The sequence below is a fragment of the Leucopleurus acutus genome (assembly GCF_964270905.1).
Source record: "Leucopleurus acutus genome assembly, chromosome: 12".
NCBI lineage: Eukaryota > Metazoa > Chordata > Mammalia > Artiodactyla > Delphinidae > Leucopleurus > Leucopleurus acutus.
Genome location: NC_139154.1, coordinates 80,333,330 through 80,359,618, shown reverse-complemented (window position 1 = coordinate 80,359,618; position 26,289 = coordinate 80,333,330). Strand labels below are relative to the sequence as shown.

The window sequence follows — 26,289 nt, the reverse complement described above, 5'->3', positions numbered from 1 at the left end:
AGATCACATCTTGGATCACAAATCAAGACTCAGTAAATTTAAGAAAAGTGAAATCATATCAAGCATCTTTTCCGACCATAACACTATGAGATTAGAAATCAATTACAGGGGAAAAAATGTAGAAAACACAAACACAAGGAGGCTAAACAATTCATTACTAAAAAGCCAAGAGATCACTGAAGAAATCAAAGAGGAAATCAAAAAATACCTAGACAAAAATTAAAACGAAAACACGATGATCCAAAACCTATGAGATGCAGCAAAAGCAATTCTAAGAGGGAAGTTTATAGCAATATAAGCCTACCTCAAGAAACAAGAAAAATCTCAAATAAACAATCTAACCTTACACCTAAGCAACTAGAGAAAGAAGAACAAACAAAACCCAAAGTTAGTAGAAGGAAAGAAATCATAAAGATCAGAGCAGAAATAAAGGAAATATAAATGAAGAAAACAATAGCATAAATCAATGATATAAAAGCTGGTTCTTTGAGAAGATAAAATTGATAAACCTTTAACCAGACTCATCAAGAAAAAAAGAGAGAGGACTCAAATCAATGAAGTTAGAAATGAAAAAGGAGAAATTACAACTGACACTGCAGAAATACAAAGGATCATAAGAGACTACTACAAGCAACTCTATGCTAATAAAATGGACAACCTGGAAGAAATGGACAAATTCTTAGAAAGGAATAACCTTCCAAGACTGAACCAGGAAGAAACAGAAAATATGAACAGACCAATCACAAGTAATGAAATCGAAACTGTGATTAAAAATCGTCCAACACGGCTTCCCTGGTGGCGCAGTGGTTGAGAGCCCGCCTGCCGATGCAGGGGACACGGGTTCGTGCCCTAGTCCGGGGGGGATCCCACATGCCGCAGAGCGGCTGGGCCTGTGTGCCATGGCCGCTGGGCCTGCGCGTCTGGAGCCTGTGCTCCGCAGCGGGAGAGGCCACAGCAGTGAGAGGCCCACATACAGCAAAAAAACAAAAAGAAAAAAGAAAAAATCGTCCAACAAACAAAAGTCCAGGACCAGATGGCTTCACAGGTGAATTCTATCAAACATTTAGAGAAGAGCTAACACCCATCCTTCTCAAACTCTTCCAAACAACTGCAGAGGAAGGAACACTCCCAAACTCACTCTATGAGGCCACCATCACCCTGATACCAAAACCAGACAGAGATACTACAAAAAAAGAAAATTACAGACCAATATCACTGATGAATGTGGATGCAAAAATCCTCAACAAAATACTAGCAAACAGAATCCAACAACACATTAAAAGGATCATACACCATGATCAAATGGGATTTACCCCAGGGATGCAAGGATTCTTCAATATATGCAAATCAATCAAAGTGATACATCATATTAACAAATTGAAGAATAAAAACCATATGATCATCTCAATAGATACAGAAACAGCTTTTGACAAAATTCAACACCCTTTTATGATAAAAACTCTCCAGAAAGTGGGCATAGAGTGAACCTACCTCAACATAATAAAGGCCATATACGACAAACCCATGGGAAACATCATTCTCAATGGTGAAAAACTGAACGCATTTCCTCTAAGATTAGGAACAAGACAAGGATGTCCACTCTCACCACTATTATTCAACATAGTTTTGGAAGTCCTAGCCACAGCAATCAGAGAAGAAAAAGAAATAAAAGGAATACAAATTGGAAAAGAGGAAGTAAAACTGTCACTGCAGATGACATGATACTACACATAAAGAATCCTAAAGATGCCACCAGAAAACGACTAGAGCTAATCATTGAATTTGGTAAAGTTGCAGGATACAAAATAAAGGCACAGAAATCTCTTGCATTTGTATACACTAACAACGAAAGATCAGAAAGAGAAGTTAAGGAAACAACCCCATTCACCATTGCAACAAAAAGAATACAATACGTAGGAATAAACCTACCTAAGGAGGTAAAAGACCTGTACTCCGAAAACTGTAAGACACTGATGAAAGAAATCAAAGGTGACACAAACAGATGGAGAGATATACCATGTTCTTGGGTTGGAAGAATCAATATGGTGAAAATGACTATACTACCCAAAGCAATCTACAGATTCAATGCTATCCCTATCAAATTACCAGTGGCATTGCTTACAGAATTAGAATAAAAAAATCTTAAAATTTGTATGGAGACACAAAAGACCCCAAATAGGGGCTTCCCTGGTGGCGCAGTGGTTGGGAGTCCGCCTGCCAATGCAGGAGACATGGGCTCGTGCCCCGACCCAGGAAGATCCCACATGCCGCAGAGCAGTTGGGCCCGTGAGCCATGGCCGCTGAGCCTGCGTGTCTGGAGCCTGTGCTCCGCAATGGGAGAGGCCACAGCAGTAAGAGGCCCACATACCACAAAAAAAAAAAAAAAAAAGACCCCAAATAGGCAAAGCATTCTCTTTTTTTTTTTTTTTTGCCAAAGCATTCTTGAGGGAAAAAAGTGGAGCTGCAGGAATCAGACTCCCTGACCTAATACTATACTACAAAGCTACAGTAATCAAGACAATATGGTACTGGCACAAAAAAAAGAAATATAGATCAATGGAACAGGATAGAAAGCCCAGAGATAAAGCCACACACCTATGGTCAACTAATCTATGACAAAGGAGGCAAGGATATACAATGGAGAAAAGACAGTCTCTTCAGTAAGTGGTGCTGGGAAAACTGGACAGCTACATGTAAAAGAATGAAATTAGAACACACCCTAACACCATACACAAAAATAAACTCAAAATGGCTTAGAGACCTAAATGTAAGACCAGACACTATAAAACTCTTAGAGGAAAGCATAGGTAGAACACTCTTTGACATAAACCACAGCAAGATCTTTTTTGATCCACCTCCTAGAGTAATGGAAATAAAAACAAAAATAAACAGATGGGACCTAATGAAACTTAAAAGCTTTTGCAAAGCAAAGGAAACTACAAACAAGACGAAAAGACAGCCCTCAGAATGGGAGAAAATATTTGCAATGAATCAACGGACAAAGGATTAATCTGCAAAATATATAAACAACTCATGCAGCTCAATACTAAAAAAACAAACAACCCAATCCAAAAATGGGCAGAAGACCTAAATAGACATTTCTCCAAAGAAGACATACAGATGGCCAAGAGGCACATGAAAAGCTGCTCAACATCACTAATTATTAGAGAAATGCAAACCAAAACTACAGTGAGGTATCACCTCACACCAGTTAGAATGGGCATCATCAGAAAATCTACAAACAACAAATGCTGGAGAGGGTGTGGAGAAAGGAGACCCCTCTTGCACTGCTGGTGGGAATGTAAATTGATATAGCCACTTTGGAGAACAGTATGGAGGTTCCTTAAAAAACTAAAAATAAAATTACCGTACGATCATGGAATCCCACTACTGGGCATATACCCAGAGAAAACCATAATTCAAAAAGACATATGTACCCCAACGTTCATTGCAGCACTATTTACAATAACCAGGTCATGGAAGCAACCTAAAATGCCCATTGACAGACGAATGGATAAAGAAGATGTGGTACGTATATACAATGGAATATTACTCAGCCATAAAAAGGAACAAAATTGAGTCATTTGTTGAGACGTGGATGGACCTAGAGACTGTCATACAGAGTAAAGTAAGTCAGAAAGAGAAAAACAAATATCATAAATTAATGCATATATGTGGAACCTAGAAAAATGGTACAGATGAACCTGTTTGCAGGGCAGAAATAGAGATACAGATGTAGAGAACAAACATATGGACACTAAGTGGGGGAGAATGGCGGGAGTGGTGGTGGTGGTGGGATGAATTGGGAAATTGGGATTGCCATATATACACTAATATGTATAAAATAGATAATTAATAAGAACCTGCTATATAAAAAAATAAATTAAATAAAATTCAAAAAGAACGAGAGAAAAGATAAATACTGCACTAGCTATACTAGGTCATAAGACCATTAAAGAACTATTGGAAAGGCTGTAAAATGCACAATGAGAGATAACAGAGTTATAAAAGTTGAGGAAAAGAATATACAAACATATTTAATTATTTGCAGCTTCAAAGCAGAGCACATCTCAGTTATATAGGTGTTCAAAAGAAATACAACTCAGGGACTTCCCTGGTGGTGCAGTGGTTAAGAATCCGCTTGCCAATGCATCGAACACGGGTTCGAACCCTGGTCTGGGAAGATCCCACATGCCGCGGAGCAACTAAGCCCGTGCGCCACAACTCCTGAGCCTGGGCTCTAGAGCCAGCAGCCACAACTGCTGAGGCCCATGAGCCCAGAGCCTGTGCTCCGCAACAAGAGAAGCCACCGCAATGAGAAGCCTGCCCACCGCAAAGGAGAGTGGCCCCCGCTCGCCGCAGCTAGAGAAAGCCCGCATGCAGCAACAAAGACCCAATACAGCCAAAAATAAAAATAAAATAAATAATTAAACTTATAAAAAGAAAAGTAGTATCTTCTATCCATAATAAGGCAAAAACTAGAAACTTCTCAAATCCCTAACAACAGTAGAATGGATAAGCATATTGTGATATATTCAAACACTGGTGTATTCAGCAGGAGTTGGCAAATTTTTCCTATAAAGGGCAGACAGTAAGTATTTTAGGCTTTGCCAATCATCCCGTCTCTATTGCAATTACTTAATGCTGCCCTTGTAGAGCAAAAGCAACCATACACTTTATCATGGACACTGAAACTTGAATTTCATATAATTTTCGTGTGCCACAAAAAAATTCTTTTTCTTAAACCATTAAAAAAAGTAGAAACTATTCTTAGCTCACTGGCTATACAAAAAGAGGCAGGAGACCAGATTTAGTTATGGGGCATAGTTTACTGACCCCTCCTCTACAGCAATAAGAATGAATGACTCTACAACTATATGCAATAATGCTGAATCTCATAAACATGTTGAGTGAAAGAAACCAGACACAAGAGTATGTACTATAAGATTCCATTTATATAAAGTTCACAAACAGGCAAAACTAAACTAAGTTAGGAAAGTGCTTCCCTTGGAGGTGGGTGCCTAGTGACAGGAAGAGGGCATAAGGAGGGCTCCAGAGTGCTAGTAGTATTTGGTTTCTTGATCAGGGTGCTGGTTATATGGGTATGTTCAGTTTGTGAAAATTCATTAAGCTGCACACATGTGATTTGTATACCTTTCTTTATGTATGCTATATTCAATTAACAAGTGTCTGAAAATAAAATTTAAGTGTTCTTTCTAGGGAACTAGCTGAAAAGTCAGAAAAGATACAAAGGTCCACTGACTTTAGGGACAGATAATTAAAGAGATCTAAAGAAGAGTACATCTCATGTATGATATATGTATAGGAGTGAAATCCTCAATAGAAAAATTAAGTCACTTTATATCTCTATACCAAGAAATGTATTATATACCAAGCAAATCTGGATGGTAAAAAAATAACATACTAGGAGATTTCGTTCTAAACATGAAATTTATATAAGATTAATATGTTAACATCTATCACCTTGATTTTAAGTAAAATCTAGTGGTTTTCTTGAAAGAAAATCAAAGATACTAATGATTTAAGATTCATTATCCCAGGGAAGTGTCTGTCATTGACTTTAATGGATCAAAAAAGATTATTAGAGGTGAAGGGGAGGAAGTACATAAAAAATGAATACATTTTCTGCCACCATTCCTTTATGCACATATTCTTGTTTACTGTCAGGAAATCACAGCCCCTCTTCAGTGTAAGGTTCAGGAAGCAGGAAAATTGTCAGTTTGGTTCATTCATATTTCCAGTGCCAGGCACAGGACCTGGGACACAGCAGGTGCTCAATAAATGTTTGTCTGAATAAACAAACATATTTTAAATAAATGATAAATGATTTGTAAATGTTTGATTATTTCTTAATAATCAAATATAATATATGCTATGTAATATATGCTCAGGAAAAACATATAGGAAATTTAAGGATTTCATAAATGGTAGCTTCTTTGTATAGAAATAGGTCTATAGGGACTTCCCTGGTGGTCCAGTGGTAAAGAATCCGCCTTCCAATGCAGGGGAGGCGGGTTCGATCCCTGGTCAGGGAACTAAGATCCCACATGCCACGGGGAAACTAAGCCCGTGAACCACAACTACTGAGCTCGTGTACCTCAACTACAGAGCCCACACGCCCTGGACCCCACATGCCACAATTAGAGAGAATCCCGCGCGCTGCAATGAAGAGTCCGTGCGTGGCAACGAAGATCCCAACTAAGTCCCAACTAAGACCCGTCACAGCTGAAAGGAAGGAAGGAAGGAAGGAAGGAAGGAAGGAAGGAAGGAAGGAAGGAAGGGAGGGAGGGAGGAAGGGAGGGAGGAAGGGAGCGGGGAGGGGGGAGGGAGGGAGGGGGAGGGGGAGGGAGGAAGGGGGGAGGGAGGGAGGAAGGAAGGAAGGGAGGGAGGAAGGAAGAAAGGGAGGGAGGAAGGAAGGAAGGGAGGAAGGAAGAACTCTATAGAAAATTGTGGAAGAAATCAGATGTCATGACAGAGAACAGTATCTTTCAGAGATAATCCCATATTGGCATATAAAAACATTAAATTTAATCATACATACAGCACACATAACACAACCCATACCAAAATTTCTACAATTTAGTATCATATGGCTTTCTTTTTTAAAAAAGGAACTAGTTGAAACATAAATTTTTATTAAAGATGAACCTTAAAGGAAGTTAAAATTTATAAAAATTACATTCTAAGTTAAAACAAAGCCAAAAGAAGTAGGTGTTTGATTATGACCAAAACCCCCTGACTTTTTATACTTCTGTAGTTTATAAGGATTATAAACTAGGATCCATTCTAGCAGAACACATTATTTATGCCTTTCTTAAGGCATTTACCATATAATACAGGATTCTTTAAGACATGGACTACCACATTCACCTTTGTGTACAGAGCAGGGTATAGCACATTAGGGACTCAATAAATACAGTTGTCCCTTGGTGTCCACAGATCACAGATGCTCAAGTCTCTTATATGAAATGGCATAGTACAGTTGTCCTTCTGTATCCTCTGATGCAGAAGCCATGAATAAGCAGGACTGACTGTATTTGATAGGTAAATCAAAGATAGAAATTTTCTTTAAAAATATTCCTACCCAGGAACTCCTTCAACCCAAGTCAAGTTTTCAGACCTAGAATAGTTGCTTTGAGATAGGAGAACCAAAAAAAGGTCTTCAATTAATACGCATTTTACTCTAAACGAAGAAAGAAAGGAAAAAAACTTACAGAACACCTCATTACAGGTCATTTGAGCCTATTCACATAATCTGCAAATTCTAGCTGGTAATGTGCAGTTGCTGCTTTATCACGTGATGTCCAGTGACACAAAAAATATAACATCAAATAGTTGTTTGCCAATCCTTCAGAGAAGTAGGAGTACATCTCATGAGTTATTATCTTAATCCCAAAAGTGAGGGAGGGGCAAGATAGGGGTTGGGGATTAATAGGTACAAACTATTATGTATAAAATAAATAAGTTACAGGATATATTGTACAACACAGGGAATATAGCCAATATTTTATAATAACTATAAATAGAGTATAACCTTTAAAAATTGTGAATCACTATTTTGTACACCTGTAACTTATATAATACTGTACATCAACTATATCTGTTAAAAATATATTATAAAAATAAAATTAAATTTTTAAAAATCATCAATGAAATTAGTAAAATTTACTTACACAAAACCTAAAGAACTATAGCAAAAGGAATCTGTTTACAAAGCTTTAAGTTTTCCAGAAAATGATATTACTAAATTCAGTATATCAAACAAAATATTTAAACTTCTTTTGGATAAGAAATTCTTATTGTTGAGTAGCCAACTTTGTTTTCTGAACTAGAACAATTCAAGAGAAAGAACATTTTAAACATTACGTTGTTTCCAACATATCTTATCAGTGTTACTAGCAAGCCAATATTCTACTGCCATCTAAAGTAGAAAAAGAGAATTACTACTTATAGTTAAGACAGAAGACAAATGAATCCTGAAAATATGATAGAATAAGTCAAATGTTTTCAGTCTATCCTATTCATGTCTCCTCATCTAAACATTTTAAGACCAGATATTTTGCATCCATTTTTTATACTCAAGTTAATTTCTTATTATTTAATATTTACTGTCCAAAACGTATACAGGTGAAGTTTGTTCTTAAACTGACTTGAGTATCAAAAAGATACTACTTTACATACTTTTCTTCATTTGTAAAGAAAGGCCAATACCAGATTTTAAAATATCTTACACAGTAAAATTTTTTATCATTATATAATAAATCCAAAAACTCTACTTCAGAGACAAGAAAGCTCAATATTTAAAAGCATTATGGCTTTTTCACAACTGGCTTTTCCACTGCATATATGCCACAAGAGAAATTTCAAAAGAAAAGCTGGTAAAACCATTCTTTGACAACAATAACAAAATCACTAATGGGCAGTGACCTCGAGTCATTTTGTAAACTTGATACCAAATTCACTTTTAAGCCTCTGCTTTTACCATATGTACTTTCCACAAAAGTTTCCAGGTTATTGGGGCTTCCCTGGTGGCACACTGGTTAAGAATCCGCCTGCCAATGCAGGGGACATGGGTTCGAGCCCTGGTCCGGGAAAATCCCAGATGCTGTGGTGCAAATAAACCCATGCACCACAACTACTGAGCCTGAGCTCTAGAGCCTACGAGCCACAATTACTGAAGCCTGCACCACAACTACTGAAGCCCACACAGGCTAGAGCCCTCACACTGCAACTACTGAGCCCATGCGCCACAACTACTGAAGCCCACGCACTCTAGGGCCCGTGTGTCGCAACTACTGAGCCAATGTGCTGCAACTACTGCATGCCTAGATCCTGTGCTCCACAATAAGAGAAGCCACCGCAATGAGATGCCCGCTCACCGCAACGAAGAGTAGCCCACGCTCACTGCCACTAGAGAAAGTCTGTGCGCAGCAGCGAAGACCTAACACAGCCAGAAGAAAAAAATACATATTCAGAAATATAGAGTCAAATTTTTTAAAAGCCAAATGCAGAAAATTATGTATTGTATGCTCCCCCTTGTTTTTGTTTTTGTTTTTTGTTTTTTGTTTTTTGCGGTACGTGGGCCTCTCACTGTTGTGGCCTCTCCCGTTGCGGAGCACAGGCTCCGGATGCACAGGCTCAGCGGCCATGGCTCATGGGCCCAGCCACTCCGCAGCATGTGGGATCCTCCCGGACCGGAGCATGAACCCGTGTCCCCTGCATCGGCAGGCGGACTCTCAACCACTGCCTCACCAGGGAAGCCCCTCCTCCTAGTATTTTAAAAAAGAGAGGAGAGGTTGGTGGTGATGAGGTTGTGGACATTCTACCCCAAATTATGGCACCTTGGCATATTGAATATCTTAAGGTGAAGTAATTTAAGAAAAGGAAGAGGAAGAAAGTCACCCTGACCTCCTCACCAACCTTCTCCCCAAAATAGGTCATAAAACCCTCATGTGAGAGGTGCCCTCACTATACACAGAGGAATGGAACGTCCATTCTTATCTCGCAAAACAAAGGAATGCCAAGAAGCAGCCTACAAACAGGCCTTGCTAAACTCCCTCAGTTTACTACAATTACTTCATATTCCTTAACCTATCCTATTTCTCCATGAACTGTCCACTCTTCACCAAACATATCATAAAATATTCAGGTCTGTTTCTTTGGGTTTTCATTTCCTTCTGAAGGCTCCCTTGTCACATAAAACTTATATTAAACAAATTTGGACACTTCTCGGGGCTTCCCTGGTGGCGCAGTGGTTAAGAATCTGCCTGCCAATGCAGGGGATACGGGTTCTAGCCCTGGTCCGGGAAGACTCCACATGCCACGGAGCAATTAAGCCCGTGCGGCACAACTACTCAGCCTGTTCTCTAGAGCCCACAGGCCACAGCTACGGAAGCCCACGCACCTAGAGCCCATGCTCTGCAACAAGAGAAGCCACTGCAATGAAAAGCCCGTGCACCGCAACGAAGAGTAGCCCCCGCTCACCGCAACTAGAGAAAGCCCACACGCAGCAACGAAGGCAGCCAAAAATAATAAATTAATTAAATAAATTTATTTTTAAAAAAATTTGTACACTTCTCTCCTGTCAATCTGTCTTTGTCAGTTTAAATTTCAGACCTGGCCAGGAATCCCAAGAGAGTCAAGGAAAAACTTCTTCCTTTCCTACATTGGCTAAATATAGGATATTGTCCATATCAAAACAAAACTCTTGGAAATTAAAAACATGATCTAATGAAAAGTTCAATTAAAAGGCTAGAAAGGGGACTTCCCTGGCGGTCCAGTGGTTAAGACTCCATGCTTCCACTGCGGGGGGTGTGGGTTCAATCCCTGGCAGGGGAACTAAGATCCTATATGATGTGTGGTGCAGCCGAAAAAGAAAAGGCTAGAAGGCAAAGTTGAGAAGTCTACCAAACAGTAGAAGAAAAAACAAATAAATGGAAAATAGAGAAAATAAAAGAAAATTTGAGGATTCAGTCTAGAAGGTCTAACATTTGAAAAATCAGAGTGCTAGAAAGAGAATAGAGAAAAAAAGAGATAAGAAAATAACCAACCTAAATGTCCACTGACAGCTGAATAGATAAAGAAAATATGGTACATGAAGAAGATATGATACAACGGAATACTACTCAGCCATAAAAAAAGAACGAAATAATGCCATTTGCATCAACATGGATGCAACTAGAGATTATCATACTAAGTGAAGTAAGTCAGAAAGAGAAAGACAAATACCATATGATATCACTTATATGTAGCATCTAACATGACACAAATGAACCTATCTATGAAGCAGAAACACACTCATAGAGAACAGACTTGTGGTTGGCAAGGGGGAGGGGAGGTGGGGGAGGGATGGACTGGGAGTTTGGGGTTAGTAGATGCAAACTATTACATATAGAATGGGTGGACACCAAGGTCCTACTATATAGCACAGGGAACTATATTCAATGTCCTGGGATAAACCATAATGGAAAAGAATATAAAAGAGAATGTAGGGCTTCCCTGGTGGCGCAGTGGTTAAGAATCCACCTGCCAATGCACAGGACACGGGTTCGAGCCCTCGTCCAGGAAGATCCCACATGCTGCAGAGCAACTAAGCCCGTGCGCCACAACTATGAGCCTGCACTCTAGAGCCCATGAGTCGCAACTACTGGGCCAATGTGCCACAACTACTGAAGCCTGCGCACCTAGAGCCCATGCTCTGCAACAAGAGAAGCCACCACAATGAGAAGCACGCACACCGCAATGAAGAGCAGCCCCAGCTCACCACAGCTAGAGAAAGCCCACGCGCAGCAACGAAGACCCAAAGCAGCTAAAAATAAAATAAATAAATTTATTTAAAAAAAGAATGTATATATATATATATATATATACACACACATATATGTATGTATAACTGAGTCACTTTGCTGTACAGCAGAAATTAACACAACATTGTAAAACAACTATACTTCAATTAAAGAAAAAAGAAGATAAAGTAGAAATACAACTTTTCCCAGAACTAAAGGGTCATGAGTCTCCAGATTGAAAGGGCACACAGTAGCCCAAAGAATGAAATGAAAATCATACATCAGTGACATTCGAGGAAATAAAGGACAAAGAGAAAATCCTAAAAGCTTCCAGAGAGAGAAAAAGACAAGTCACATTCAGTGAAACAATGCCTTCAAAACTGTGACTCAATTATTCACAACCTAGAAATATCTTCTCAGCCAAACTAGCAATTAAGTGTGAGACTAGAATAAATATATCTTTTATGACTTAAAAAGAAAGAAATTACCTCTCATATATCCTTTCTTAAGGAGCTACTTGAGAACATGCTTCAGGATCTGAGAAGAGGCACAGTAAGTAAGCTGAGCCCCAGTGAGAAGATGGAGCTACTACAGCACACATCTTGGTCTGGTCAAGAGACACTCTGACAGCCAATACAGTCCCAAAGATCAAGGCAAGATACTGAAAATTAGGTCCCAGAGCAGCCATATACTCATCCAGGAAAGACATTATCATGACTTTCATCAGCCATATTCATGAGAAACCTCAACCTTGGGACCAGGGCTACACAACTAGGGGAATTTAGTTCTGTGCTGTTTCTATCTTTTCTTTTTAGTCCACTATATCTAAAAAGTAAGACTGGGACTTCCCTGGTTTTCCAATGGTTAAGAATCCATCTTGCAATGAAGGGGATGCCAGTTCAATCCCTGGTCGGGGAACTAAGATCCCACATACCGCGGGGGAACTAAGCCCACGTGCCACAACTAGAGAGCCAGAGAGCCGCAACTACAGAGCCCACGCACTCTGGACCCCATGTGCCACAACTAGAAAGGAGCCTGCACACCACAACGAAGAGCCCACATGCCACAACTAAGACCCAATGCAGCCAAAAAATTTTAAAAAGTAGGACTTTTCCCCCCTTTTCTCTTTCTTTGTTCACGCTGTCAAGTGGGCTAGGAGCTACTCTAAACTGCCTATAATTTACTTAAGTTGACACAGAGTACTCTGTGACTGCCTTTTCCAAATACCCCTAACCATTAGCTTAATGCCTATATTCTCCTGGAGCTATCTGATCCACTGGGGCAGGGACTACAGCTGTGATGTTTATTGCACTATCCCAAGCACAGTGCATGGTATATAATTAAGATGCTTAGGGAAGCCAGGTGGTGCCTGGGGTTGGGCACCCCCCCCCACCCCCATCTCCCAGAGGCCACTGAATCCCATCAAGTCTAAATTTGTTGAAATTTCTTGTTGGCCAATGACCAACTCTTTCCAAGCTGAGTTTTCTTCACTGTTACACAGGCCTAAGTATCTGTACGCTGTCTTTTATTTTACGTTTTAGGAGTCAGGTGAAGTAAATATAGAATATCTTCAATTAGTACCTCTAACAGAATTTCAATTATTTTTTAATACTTGCTGCTTAATGAAGATGGATTTACTACTGCCCACCACGGGCCAAGCACTTCATGAGGTTCTGGAGGATGTGTAAAAAGGACAACCAAGATGTATTGAAAATTTTACTACACTGGAGGAGTAACGTAAACCATTTAGTTGGTGACGTTCCTTTCGTGGACTTGCTTACCGGCTCTAAATTAAATGAACACATTAAACACAATGGTGAAAATACCAATTAAAAAAGTCTACTCTCGGGCTTCCCTGGTGGCGCAGTGGTTGAGAGTCTGCCTGCCGATGCAGGGGACACGGGTTCGTGCCCTGGTCCGGGAAGATCCCACATGCCGCTGAGTGGCTAGGCCTGTGAGCCATGGCCGCTCAGCCTGCGCGTCCGGAGCCTATGCTCCGCAGCGGGAGAGGCCACAACAGTGAGAGGCCCGCGTACCGAAAAAAAAAAAAAAAAAAAAGTCTACTCTCCATTAAAAAAATATGTATGCTTAATAAATATTTGTTGGATGAATAAATGTACAAAAATATTAATAATGGTCATGTCAGCAGATGATAGTGTGTGTTTTTACACATTTCAAATTTCTATACTTTCTTTAATAAAGTTAAATAATATTTAAAATACAAATTATTAAGAGACAGCATATAGGTAGCTGAATGTTTGCAAAATTAAAAATTAAATTAAATCCAGCATACGTCACATGACCTATCCCCATTATAAGATATACAAAAACTGTATTACCACAGGTCTTTCCTTTCCAGTCAATCTAATTCTCAAAAAAATTATAAATTTTCATAGCTTCAAGAGAAGAGACAAAACCAGGTATTTAAAATACAAATATTTCAGGACTTCCGTGGTGACGCAGTGGTTAAGAATCCTCCTGCCAATGCAGGGGACATGGGTTCAATCCTTGGTCCGGGAAGATCCCACATGCCGCGAAGCAACTAAGTCCGTGCACCACAACTACTGAGCCTGCGCTCTAGAGCCCATGAGCCACAACTATTGAGACCGCATGCCACAACCACTGAAGCCCACGTGCCTAGAGCCCGTGCTCCACAACAAGAGAAGCCACTGCAATGAGAAGCCCACGCACCACAATGAAGAGTAGCCCCCACTCGCCACAACTAGAGAAAGCCCGAGCGGAGCAATGAAGACCCAATGCAGCCAAATATAAATAAATAAAATAAATTTTTTTGTGTGTGTGGTATGCGGGCCTCTCACTGTCGTGGCCTCTCCCGTTGCAGACCACAGGCTCCGGACGCGCAGCCTCAGCGGCCATGGCTCACAGGCCCAGCCGCTCCGCGCCATGTGGAATCCTCCCGGACTGGGGCACGAACCCGTGTCCCCTGCATCGGCAGGCGGACTCTCAACCACTGCGCCACCAGGGAAGCCCTAAAATAAATATTTAAAATAAATAAAATAAATAAAATACAAATATTTCTTAGTCTTTTACTACTTTAAATCTTAATATATGTTACTGATATTATTTTCTCAAATAAATTTAAATCAGTTTTCATATGTTGACAGTAAAAACTCGAATCTCAAGTTTACATTAAATTTTATATTATTTTAAATTATATTAATAAACACAAATTTTACATCCTCTGAATATGAAGAAAAATTCCAAGTTCAAATTATAACCATGTTTTACCAAGAACACACACTGAGTACTACAGAATTATTAAAGCTTTTTTTTTTTTTTTTGCGGTACGCGGGCCTCTCACTGCTGTGGCCTCTCCCGTTGCGGAGCACAGGCTCCGGACGCGCAGGCTCAGCGGCCATGGCTCACGGGCCCAGCCGCCCCGCGGCATGTGGGATCTTCCTGGACCGGGGCACGAACCCGCGTCCCCTGCATCGGCAGGCGGACTCTCAACCACTGCGCCACCAGGGAAGCCCAAAGCTTATTTTTTATTTACCACAAACCTCATGAGCATAAAGAACAAACTAGTGAAATTCCTCAAGAGGACATAAGAGCAAATCCCTATTTCCTAAATATTCCTATTTTAAATTTGAGTCAAGTAACCAACTTATAATTTACATACAATGTTGTTTGCAAATACCAAACATTATGAATTTAAGAACGTTCTGAAACAGGGGTCGGCAAACTTTTTATGTAAAGATTCAGACAGGGGCTTCCCTGGTGGCGCAGTGCTTGAGAGTCCGCCTGCCGATGCAGAGGACACAGGTTCGTGTCCCGGTCCGGGAAGATCCCACATGCCGCGGAGCGGCTGGGCCCGTGAGCCATGGCTGCTGAGCCTGCGCGTCCGGATCCTGTGCTCCGCATTGGGAGAGGCCACAGCAGTGAGAGGCCCGCGTACAGAAAAAAAAAAAAAAAGGTTCAGACAGTAAATATCTTAGGCTTTGAAGGCCACAAGATCTTTGTCACAACCACTCAACTCTTATTATAGTGGTGAAAGCTGTCATAGGCAAGATGAAAATAAATGAGCATGTGGCCATGTTCCAATAAAAATGTATTTATAAAAAATGGATTGCAGGCCAGATTCTCCCAGGGGCCATAGTTCGCTGACCCCTGATTATACCTTCCAGAGTATTATACCTTCCAGCTCTCCCCATACAGAAGTAGTGTTGGTTTTCTCTCTGTGCTTACCTTTTCAATGGCAATCTCCACATTTAAGCACTATCCATTCATTCACATTTTCTACAGATTTTTACTAAGTACATATCACATGCCAGAAACAGTTTTAGGTGTTAGTGATAAAAAAGGAAAAAATAATAATAAAGTCTTGCCTTCTTAATGCTTACATTATAATAGGGGAGTCAACAAATAAACAAGCTAATAAGTACATAACTTCAGTTAGTGCTAAGTATGAAAATAAGCAAAGCAGGGCAAAAAGAGTGGGGAGGAAGGGTGAGGCTCTTTGTATAGATCAGGGAAGACCTCATAGGAAATCACTTTTAAGTGGAAAATGAATGAAGTAAATGAACAATCCATGTGAATATCTGGGGGAAGAGCACTGCAGGCATATGGACAACTACCTGCAAAGGTCCTAAAGAAATTCAGAAAGCACCTACCAGGTTTAAATAAAGACAAGATTAGTATGGCTGGAATAAGACAATGAGATCAGGGAAACAGGTAAGGGGGAGATCACAAGGACTTGAAGGCTATGGTAAAAGGATTGGATCTTATTTGAAGTTTGAGGTGAAGCCATGAATATGGAATGGTTGAAAGCACGAGAGTTAGTAGGTATGATGTATGTTTTAAAAAGATCACTGGTTTATTTGTCAATTATATCTCAATGAAGTTGGGGGAAAAAAGAGGTTCACTGGTAGCTGTGCTGAGAATAGACTAGGAGGCAGAAGTGGAATAGGAAGGCCAATCCATAGGCTGTCACATGTATTTGTAGACTTCTAAAACAGGATCTAGGGACTTCCCTGGTGGTCCAGTGGGTAAGACTCCACACTCCCAATGCAGGGGGCCCGGGTTCAATCCCTGGTCAGGGAACTAGATCCCACATGCATGCTGCAACTAAGAGTTCACATGTTGCAACTAAAGATCCCGCACACTGCAATGAAGATCCCGCGTGCTGCAACTAAGACCCGGCACAGCCTAAATAAATAAATAATAAATAAATATAAATAAATAAAAAAATAAGATCTAAACATTTTAAAATTTTAAATTATAGAGAAAATAGTATAAAATAAATAAGCAACAAGGATAGATTATACAGCACAGGGAAATACAGCCATTATTTTGTACTAACTTTAAATGGAGTATAATCTATAAAAATATTGAATTGCTATGCTGTATACCTGAAACATATATTGTAAATCAACTATAGTTCAATTAAAAAAAACAAAGGAGGGCTTCCCTGGTGGCGCACTGGTTAAGAATCCATGGGTTCGATCCCTGGTCTGGGAAGATCCCACATGCTACGGAGCAACTAAGCCCGTGTGCCACAACTACTGAGCCTGTGCTCTAGAGCCCGCAAGCCACAACTACTGAAGCCTGTGCACCTAGAGCCTGTGTTCCACAACAAGAGAAGCCACCGCAATAAGAAGCCCGCGCGCTGCAACAAAGAGTAGCCCCTGCTCACTGCAACTAGAAAAAGCCTGCGTGCCAGCAACAAGGACCCAATGCAGCCAAAAGTAAGATAAATAAAATAAATTTTTTAAAAAAGGAAAAAAAAATTATAGAGGGAAAGAGAAATGGAAAAATTAACATTTGATTGACAGAACTGAATAAAGAATTGTATCAACAATAGACCCAAAAAATTCAATAGAATTTTCATCAAAAATTTTTGTTTAGGGACTTCCCTAGTGGTCCAGTAAGTAAGACTCTGCGCTCCCAATACAGGGGCCCGAGTTCGAACCCTGGTCGGGGAACTAGATTCCACATGCATGTTGCAACTAAAGAGCCTGCATGCCACAACTAAGACCCGGCAGAGCCTAAATAAATAAATAAATATTTTTTACAAAATTGTTTGTTTAACATGAGATTTCAGTGATGAAATATATCATCACCAACAGAGGGCAGTAGTGAATACAGAACATAAGTGTACAAACTGTGATCCAGCTTCATAGTTAAAGATCCTTCTCTAGAATTCTAGTAAACTAGAATTAAGGAGCATACCCACGAGGTTAACAGCAGGAGCAAGAAATAGAGAGTATGCAAACACATATCTATGAGAAGTTGAAATTACAAATGTGAGCAAAAAAATAATTAGCTAAAAACGACAGAGTAGGACTCTCCTGGTGGACCAGTGGGTAAGACTCCCAGCTCCCAATGCAGGGGGCCTGGGTTCGATCCCTGGTTGGGGAATTAGATTCCACATGCATGCCACAACTAAAAAGAGCCCACATGCCACAACTAAAGATCCTTCATGCCGCAGCTAAAGATCCCCACATGCCGTGATCCCGCAACTGAAGGTCACGCGTGCCCCAACTAAAACCTGGCACAGACTAAATAATAAATATTTTTTTAAAAGGCAGAGTATTTATATAGGATGTCATTTCCCTAACTAAACACACCACTCTCAATTCACTGATTTCACTGCTTCACAGGAGATACCAAAAAATAAAACTAAAGCAAGTGAACAGTTAGCTTCACATATCTACGAGCAGATGAAGGGTTTGTCCTTTTGTGATCAACAGGCAAAGCTACAGAGGGTCAATATCCCAGCCAAGTAAGGTAAAAAGCTCCAGTTCAAGTGGAAAACAGGGACCAGTACAAATGTGAGCAATCAGTACACTACACCCAGGCAAGGAACGTGAAGATTAGAGGGAAAGGCTACAGCTCAGGAAGCACCTGAACTTGAAACACAGGCTATGAATAAATGAATGCAGGCAGCTGGCAATAAGGAGATTATTAATGTGCACCCACTGCCCATTCCCTGCCGGGAGTTACACATCCCTCCTTCCCTTTCCTCCTATCCCTGTTGTCCCTTTTCATTTTCACTCTCTTTATAGAACTTGATGTTCTATAGATGATTGAAAGGTATGGCCACCAAATGACAATTGAGGTACTACTCCATTTTTATCCTCAGTTTTTTTCCCTCTGCTTAGACTCCTACATTTTTTTCTTTAGTATTTTTCTCACTGCTTTTATTCTAGCCTGCATGTTGAATTCAAGATTGTTGAGACTCCACAGACAAAAGAAAAAACTGTTTTGACCTGTGCTCTCATCAATACGTAAAAACACATACCCTGCTCACTTCATACTCATTAGTATGACTACTATCAAAACACACACACACACACACACACACACACACAGAAAATAACTGGTAAGGATGTGAAGAAATTGGAATTCTTGTACACTGTTGGTGGGAATGTAAAATGACACAGCTGCTGTTGAAAACAGAATGGCAGTTCCTTAAAAAATTAAAAACAGAATTACCATATGATCCAGCATTCCCACTTCTGGGTATATACCCAAAAGAATTGAAAGCAGGGTTTCAAAGCAGTATTTGTACACCCATGTTCATAGCAACATTATTCACAATAGCTAAAACAAGGAAGCAACCCAAGTGTCCACTGACAGGTGAATGGATAAGCAAAATGTGGTATATACATACAATGGACTATTATTCAGCCTTAAAAAGTAAGGAATTTCTGACATATACCACAACATGGATGAACCTTAAAGACATTATGCTGAATGAAATAAGACAGTCACCATAAAGACAAATACTGTATGATTCCACCTATATGAGATACTTAGAGTAGTCAAAATCATAGAGACAGAAAGTAGAAGGGTGGGGGAGTGGTTTATAGGGAGTCACTGTTTAATGGTACAGAGTTTCAGTTTTACAAGATGAAAAGAGTTATAGATACAGATGGTTGTGATGGATGCACAATATTATGAATGTATTTAATACCAATGAACTGCATACTTTAAAATGGTTAAGGTGATAAATTTTATGTTTTATGTACTTTACCAAAATTTTTTTAATTGAAGGGGAAAAAAATACCCTGCTAAAAACGCAGGAGTAAAGGTTAGTAGGAATAAAAAAGTTGGTTCACTTTTTCTTGCCTCCTACACCAATACTCTACATTGGGTATGGCCATGCATTGGTCAAGTTGAGCTATTCACCATTTCTTGAAGCTGCTCCACATTTTCCTGCCCCACCTCAGCTATATTCTTAGCCTAAATGCCCTGTGTGGCTGCCCTTCATTTCAGTCTAAAATACTCTACACGTTCTTCAAGCACAACAAAAACGGGGCTTCCCTGGTGGCGCAGTGGTTAAGAATCTGCCTGCCAATGTAGGGAACACGGGTTCGAGCCCTGGTCCGGGAAGATCCCACATATCACGGAGCAACTAAGCCCGTGCTCCACAACTACTGAGCCTGTGCTCTAGAGCCCGCGAGCCACAACTACTGAGCCTGCACACCACAAATACTGAGGCCGACGCGCCTAGAGCCCGTGCTCCGCAACAAGAGAAGCCACCGTAGCGAGAAGCCCGCGCACTGCAACGAAGCATAGCCCCCGCTCGCCGCAACTAGAGAAAGCCTGCATGCAGCAACAAAGACCCAATGCAGCTTTAAATAAATAATTAATTATTTGGGGGAAAAAACCCAACAAAAAATGGCATCTCCATCTGCCAGAAGGAACTAATATCTCTTTTCTGTCCACAGTAGTCCACTCAGACCTCTATTTCCAAATGCTATAGCATCCTTGCATCATGTTTATTTGTGTATGTTCTCTTTTATTGCAGCTAGACATTCCATCTCTGCTTTTTGTTTAAAAATCATGTTTGCTTTTTATGTTTCCATAAGAATTAGAGAGATGTTTTATCCCTCAGTGTTGCTTATAAGGCAAACGAAGATTGGAACTAGATGTTATCTTGAGCCCACAGTTTCAGCCTTAAGTCAAACAATCAAAGGCTATTTCCCTTGGTACCTCAGACCAGCAGCTGTGCAGAAGCTGTGCTGCCAGGCACAGGCAAATCTTCTATTCTACTCCCAATACCAAAAGAACCATGCTACTCAAAAACCACTCAGAAAACTTAAGTATTCTAGCCTCAGGCAGAGGACTGAGAATAGTGAGAGCAAGACCTATATATTATTTAGCAATGTATTTTAAAGAAAATAAGAGAGAGAGTTTCTAGACAATCTTTTCTCGCAGTATACTGCAATTTTTATCTCATAACAAAACAAAAGAATCAAAATACGGGCCACCTAGAGAGAAGTAGCCCCCAATATTTAGAAATCCTAAGACATTGCCTACACAAGTGCTGTTCTTACTTTTTGGCCTGCAGTCCCTTATCCTCATCCCCTGTAGACCTAGCAAACACTTCAGAAACTCAGGTAAGATGTCAAATTCTCTAGGAAACCTTTTCTGACCACTCAAAGGGTAATATTAGATAGATAGAAATACAAGGTATTCACTAGTGATTTATGATATCAACTAAAATTACTTAGAATGTCTAGAATCACATATGAGATATTACTCCTCACATTTCTATGAGACAATCCATTTACTTTCTGTGAAATAATTGCTTTGTTTCTTTTGTCCAGATTCAAATCCTCTAAGCAAAAGCAGTTTTGAAAAGAGAAACATAGGGGACTTCCCTGGTGGTCCAGTGGTTAAGACTTCACCTTCTAATGCAGGGGGTGAGGGTTCAATCCCTGGTTAGGAGCTAAGATCCCACATGCCTCGTGGACAAAAAACCAAAACATAAAACAGAAGCAATATTGTAACAAATTCATAACCATAATTCAAAAAGAGACATGTACTACAATGTTCACTGCAGCACTATTTACAATAGCCAGGACATGGAAGCAACCTAAGTGTCCACTGACGGATGAATGGATAAAGTAGATGTGGCACATGAGTTATTTGTAGTGAGGTGGATGGACCTAGAATCTGTCATACAGAGTGAAGTAAGTCAGAAAGAGAAAAACAAATACTGTATGCTAACACATATATATGGAATCTAAAAAAAAAATGGTTCTGATGAACCTAGGGGCAGGACAGGAATAAAGACGCAGACATAGAGAATGGACTTGAGTACTAGGGGGTGGGGGGCTGGGGGGAAGGGGAAGCTGGGACAAAGTGAGAGAGTGACATGGACATATATACACTACCAAATGTAAAATAGCCAGTGGGAAGTAGCCGCATAGCACAGGCAGATCAGCTCGGTGCTTTGTGACCAACTAGAGGGGTGGAATAGGGAGGATGAGGGGGAGGTTCAAGACGGAGGGGATATGGGGATATATGTATACATATAGCTGATTCACTTTGTTATATAGCAGGAACTAACACAGCATTGTAAAGCAATTATACTCCAATAAAGATGTAAAAATATACATATATTGTAACAAATTCAATAAAGACTTTAAAAATGGTCCATAACAACAAAATTTTTTTAAAAAATAACTGCCTTTTTAAGGTTTCATAAGCAATTTTGAAACACAGTAACTGCAAAAGGATAACAGATGAAATATCAACACTGACTTTAATCAAAGTGTAATGCTTAGGCTAAATGCTTAGACTCCTTGAGCCTGTTTCCTAATCTTTAAAATGGCTGTACACCACATAAGGTTTTTGCAAGAAACAAATTAAATAAAATATAACATGTCTAACAGAGTTCCTAACACATAGGAGGCCCACAAAAATAATTTTTACAGGTTATCTCTAGAGTACACTTAATTACTAGATTCAGTCCTATCACTAGTTCTTAGTCTAAACCAGTGTTGTCCAATATGGTAGCCATTAGCCACAAGTGACTGTTGAGCACTTGGAATGTGACTAGTCCAAACTGACATGTGCTTTAAGTGTAAAATACTCACCAGATTTCAAAGACTTAGTGAAAAAAATAATCTAAAAATCTCATTAATATTTTGTATATTGATTACACGTGAAGAGATAATACTTTGGATATACTAGGTTAAACAAAATGTTAAAATTAATTTCACTTTTTTCTTTTTACTTTTTTAATGTGGCTACTAGAAATTGTAAAAATTGCATGTCTGGCTCTCATTACATTTCTATTGGACAGGCTGAGCTACTCTTTGACTTCAAGCTGGTGAACGTGCTCTCTTAACCATACAGTGGACTGCTTTGGCTGGGGTTCACTCCGGCTAACCCACCCCTTATCCCGGCATACACATGATCACTTTAACATTCTTGAACACTTCCACGGCCTGGGAAAGCTGATAGCTTGATCGCTCTTAATTTTAAAAAGTATGGAGCGCACAGATCCGCCGAGGCAACTCGAAATCGTAACCTACATAAGAGAGAAGTGTCTGGAGACAAAACCCAAGTTTTCTCCGGTGGGTGTCGGTCAGCACTGCTGCGGGGAGCCCTAAGAAAGTGAGAAAAGGGACAGAGCGAGTGCAGGGGATCTGAAGGAGCGTAATGTGGAGCCCCTGGAGCGGAGGTCTGAGGAGGGAAGCCTTTCAGCTTCTGGGGTGACGAGTCGGAGGGCGGCGGGGAAGAGATTCGACTCCGCGGCGGAGGCTGCAGGGAGTAGCGGTACCTTAAGAATCCCCTTCATCTTCGCCATAAAGGGGCGGAACTCCTCAGGTGGCACCTCCGGATAGAGCTGACTCCGCAGCAGCTCCTCCGTGATGCCCGGGTGCCCATGGAAAGCGTCCTGAGCCAGGCCGCTCAGCAACCCGCTCAGCGGCTTAGCGCCCTCAAGCTCGCCCGCCATAGTTGGCGGAGGCCCCGCCCCCCAACAGCTGAGCGTGGCCCCGCCACGGCAGCCGATATGGGCCTAAACAGCTGGACAAAGGCGCGAGAGGAAAGTGGCGGCGGAGTTCCAGCAGGGGTCGGTGTTGGCCCCTCCCAGCTCTGCAAAACCCAACCCTTAGGTTTGCCACCGCGGAGCTATCAATCCATTAAGTTCCATACCGCTCACTTTGCTTCCGCTTATTTCCTTCATCACTCCAGGGGCTTGTCGAAGAAAAAAATTGCTCAATGGAGATTACTTTAGACGGAGTAGCATCCTATGCGGGTGGCAGTTTAACTTTCGGATGGCTGTATCTCACTGCAAGCTTTGCCAATCCATTAACTGAATAGCATCTATCACTCAAATCTGACCTCTGCCTAATCCTTACCTGTGCACCTTTGTCCACGAAAAATTTAACTATACCCTGGTAATATGTTTTTTTGGGTTGTTAATTGCCTTTTTACATACATGTGTGTTGTCTTTCCAGCTAGATTAGTGGCTCTGATCCAATGTTCCTTTCTATAACATATATTTTGTTAACACTTTCTTTACTATCCTAAAATAAAGTGCATAGATAATATAACTTCTTACCCATATAATTTCCAAAAATCAATATATTATTCACCAATAAAAAGGAATGAGTTACTGATACATGCTGCAACATGGATGAACCTTAAAAACATGCTAAGTGAAAGAAGACAAACAGAAAGGGCCAGATATTGTATGATCCCATTGATATGAAATGTGCAGAACAGTCAAATCTATATACACAGAAAGTAGATTAATGGTTGCCAGCAACTGGAGGAGTGGGGAATGGAGAGTGACTGTTAATGGGTTTCTTCTGGGGATGATGAAAGTGTTCTAGAATTAGATAGTGGCTATGATTGTACAACTTTGTGAATATACTAAATCCACTGAATTGTACACTTTAAAAGAAAATGAACTTCACAGTATATGAATTATATCACAATTTAAAAATCAATATAATGACCTAACTGTAATTTAGGATAAAAATAAAAGGAAAGAAAGTTATAATATATGCATTTCAATGTATAAATGTTACGTTTCAGGCTCAGACGATAATAAACAGGTAGGTTTTTCACCTATACGAATGTCCCCTGCATGGCAAGATGTCTTGTATCCTTGGTGCCTGTCCAGCCCCGGCCATTCCTCCCCCTCCATTATTGTGACAACTGAAATACCCCTTTCGAAGTAGTGCCACGCTGCTGAGAATCACTGATCTAGACTACTTTAACTAATATTTATCCAGCATTTGCCTGAAGTCAGGAGGTATTCTTTATACTAGCAAAGATATAAGATAGTTCTTTCCCTAAAGGAATTAATTTTCTAAAAAGCAAATTCAGAGATGATTTCAGAACTCCAAGAAAAACAAACCTAGAGATAAACTATACATCCTGTTAATTGTGCCTGCAGGAGTTGCAGAGAATGGTCCATGTAAGGGAAAAAGTAAAATAAGGGTGGTGAGTGGATAGAAAGCACTATTAAGTACATGACTTCCAAATTACCCACCAGAAAGGCTGTACTCATTTATTTCCATGAAACCTTACTAACACTGACTGGTATTATTCTTTAGAATCTTTGCTATCTGATACATGAGAAATACTATCTTATTGTTTTAATATGTATTTCTTAAATTTTGAGAGTGAATTTTTTTATTTATATAATTGACAATATAACATTATGTTAGTTTCAAGTGTACAGCATAATGATTCCATATTTGTATATATTGCAAAATGATCGCTACAATAAGTCTAGTTAACATCCATCACCACACAGCTACATTTTTTTTTCCTTGTGGTGACAGCTTTTAAGATTAACTCTCTTAGCAACTTTCAGGAATTCCCTGGTGGTCCAGTGGTTAGGACTCCTCGCTTTCACTGCGAGGGCCTTGGGGAACTAAGATCCCACAAGCCACACAGCTCAGCCAAAAAAAAAAAGACAATACACTATTATTAACTATAATTAACATGCTGTACATTACATCCCCAGGACTTATTTAAAAATGGAATTTGTACCTTTTTAACTGTTAAAAAAACAAAATTCAACTTTGTAAATTGTAAAGGTCTTATTGGCTTTATTCAACAATTCATGAATAGGGAAGCATTCAATCTCAGCTAGAAAGGTGCTCCAAGGAGCTGTACAAAATGAAAGACTTATAGGCAGAAGGGAGTGAGAATAAGGAAGTTGTACCTCAAAACAAAAAAGCAGGTTGGTTATTACAAGGTCACCTTCCTTTAGGGGACGTCAGGGATCTATCAGGCAGATTACCTAACTAGTGCTGATTAGGCAGTTCCTGATTGGCTGGTTTAAGATTCCATTTCTGGGAAAGGTGAAACTGTAATTCTCGGTTTGGTGATGTGGGACTGGTTTAGCATAAGTGACTCCATTTGGGGCCTGCTGTCTTGTTTTAAACAACCACCTTTACGTGAGGACTTTTTTTTTTTTTTTTTGCTGTACGCGGGCCTCTCACTGTTGTGGCCTCCCCCCGTTGCGGAGCACAGGCTCTGGACGCGCAGGCCCAGCGGCCATGGCTCACAGGCCCAGCCGCTCCGCGGCATGTGGGATCTTCCCGGACCGGGGCGCAAACCCATGTACCCTGCATCGGCAGGCGGACTCTCAACCACTGCACCGCCAGGGAAGACCGACGTGAGGACTTTTTTATATACAGTTATTGACTGCTTGTATTTCTTCCCATTTCCTTGTCCACCTTCTACAGAGGTTTGTCACTTAAGTGATTTCTAACATCTCTTTACACATTAGTAATACTAATGTTTGTCACTTACATTGCAATGTGTTCCTTAGGTTTATATAGTTGAATCTATCAACCCGCCTAAAAAAAGGTCTGGAAAGTTATTTACCAACATGGTTATGAAGTATATCTCTGAGCAGATGGCTGTTATTTGCTTCTTTCTACTTACCTGATTTTTCTAAATGTCTACAGTGTACATATAATATTGTTGTAATAAAAAGTTATTTAATGAAAAGATAAAGTTCCCATCAGGAGTTGCCTGGTGGCCTAGTGGTTAGGATTCCAGGCTTTCACTGACATGGCCTGGGTTCAATCCCTGGTGGGGGAACTGAGTGAGATCCCATAAGCCGCACTGCACAGCCAATAAAAATAAATAAAGTGCCCATCAACAGACAATTGGTTTAAGGAGATGTGGTATATATACATACATATATATATACATATATATATGTATACAGACACACATATTGGAATATTAT

The 26,289-nt window shown here is 40.2% G+C and overlaps 1 protein-coding gene across 1 annotated transcript in view; it reads right to left on the bottom strand.

The window, feature by feature from the left end:
- The window catches only part of COMMD1 (copper metabolism domain containing 1), a gene marked incomplete at its 5' end in the record, with an annotated part of 150,812 nt that extends 127,790 nt beyond the window's left edge, over positions 1 to 23,022 (bottom strand). The window contains one exon of the mRNA XM_082851388.1: positions 22,846 to 23,022. Within this exon, the coding sequence (XP_082707514.1) occupies positions 22,846 to 23,022 (177 nt within the window). The remainder of the gene's footprint in view (positions 1 to 22,845) is intronic.
- Positions 23,023 to 26,289: the final 3,267 nt, after the last annotated feature.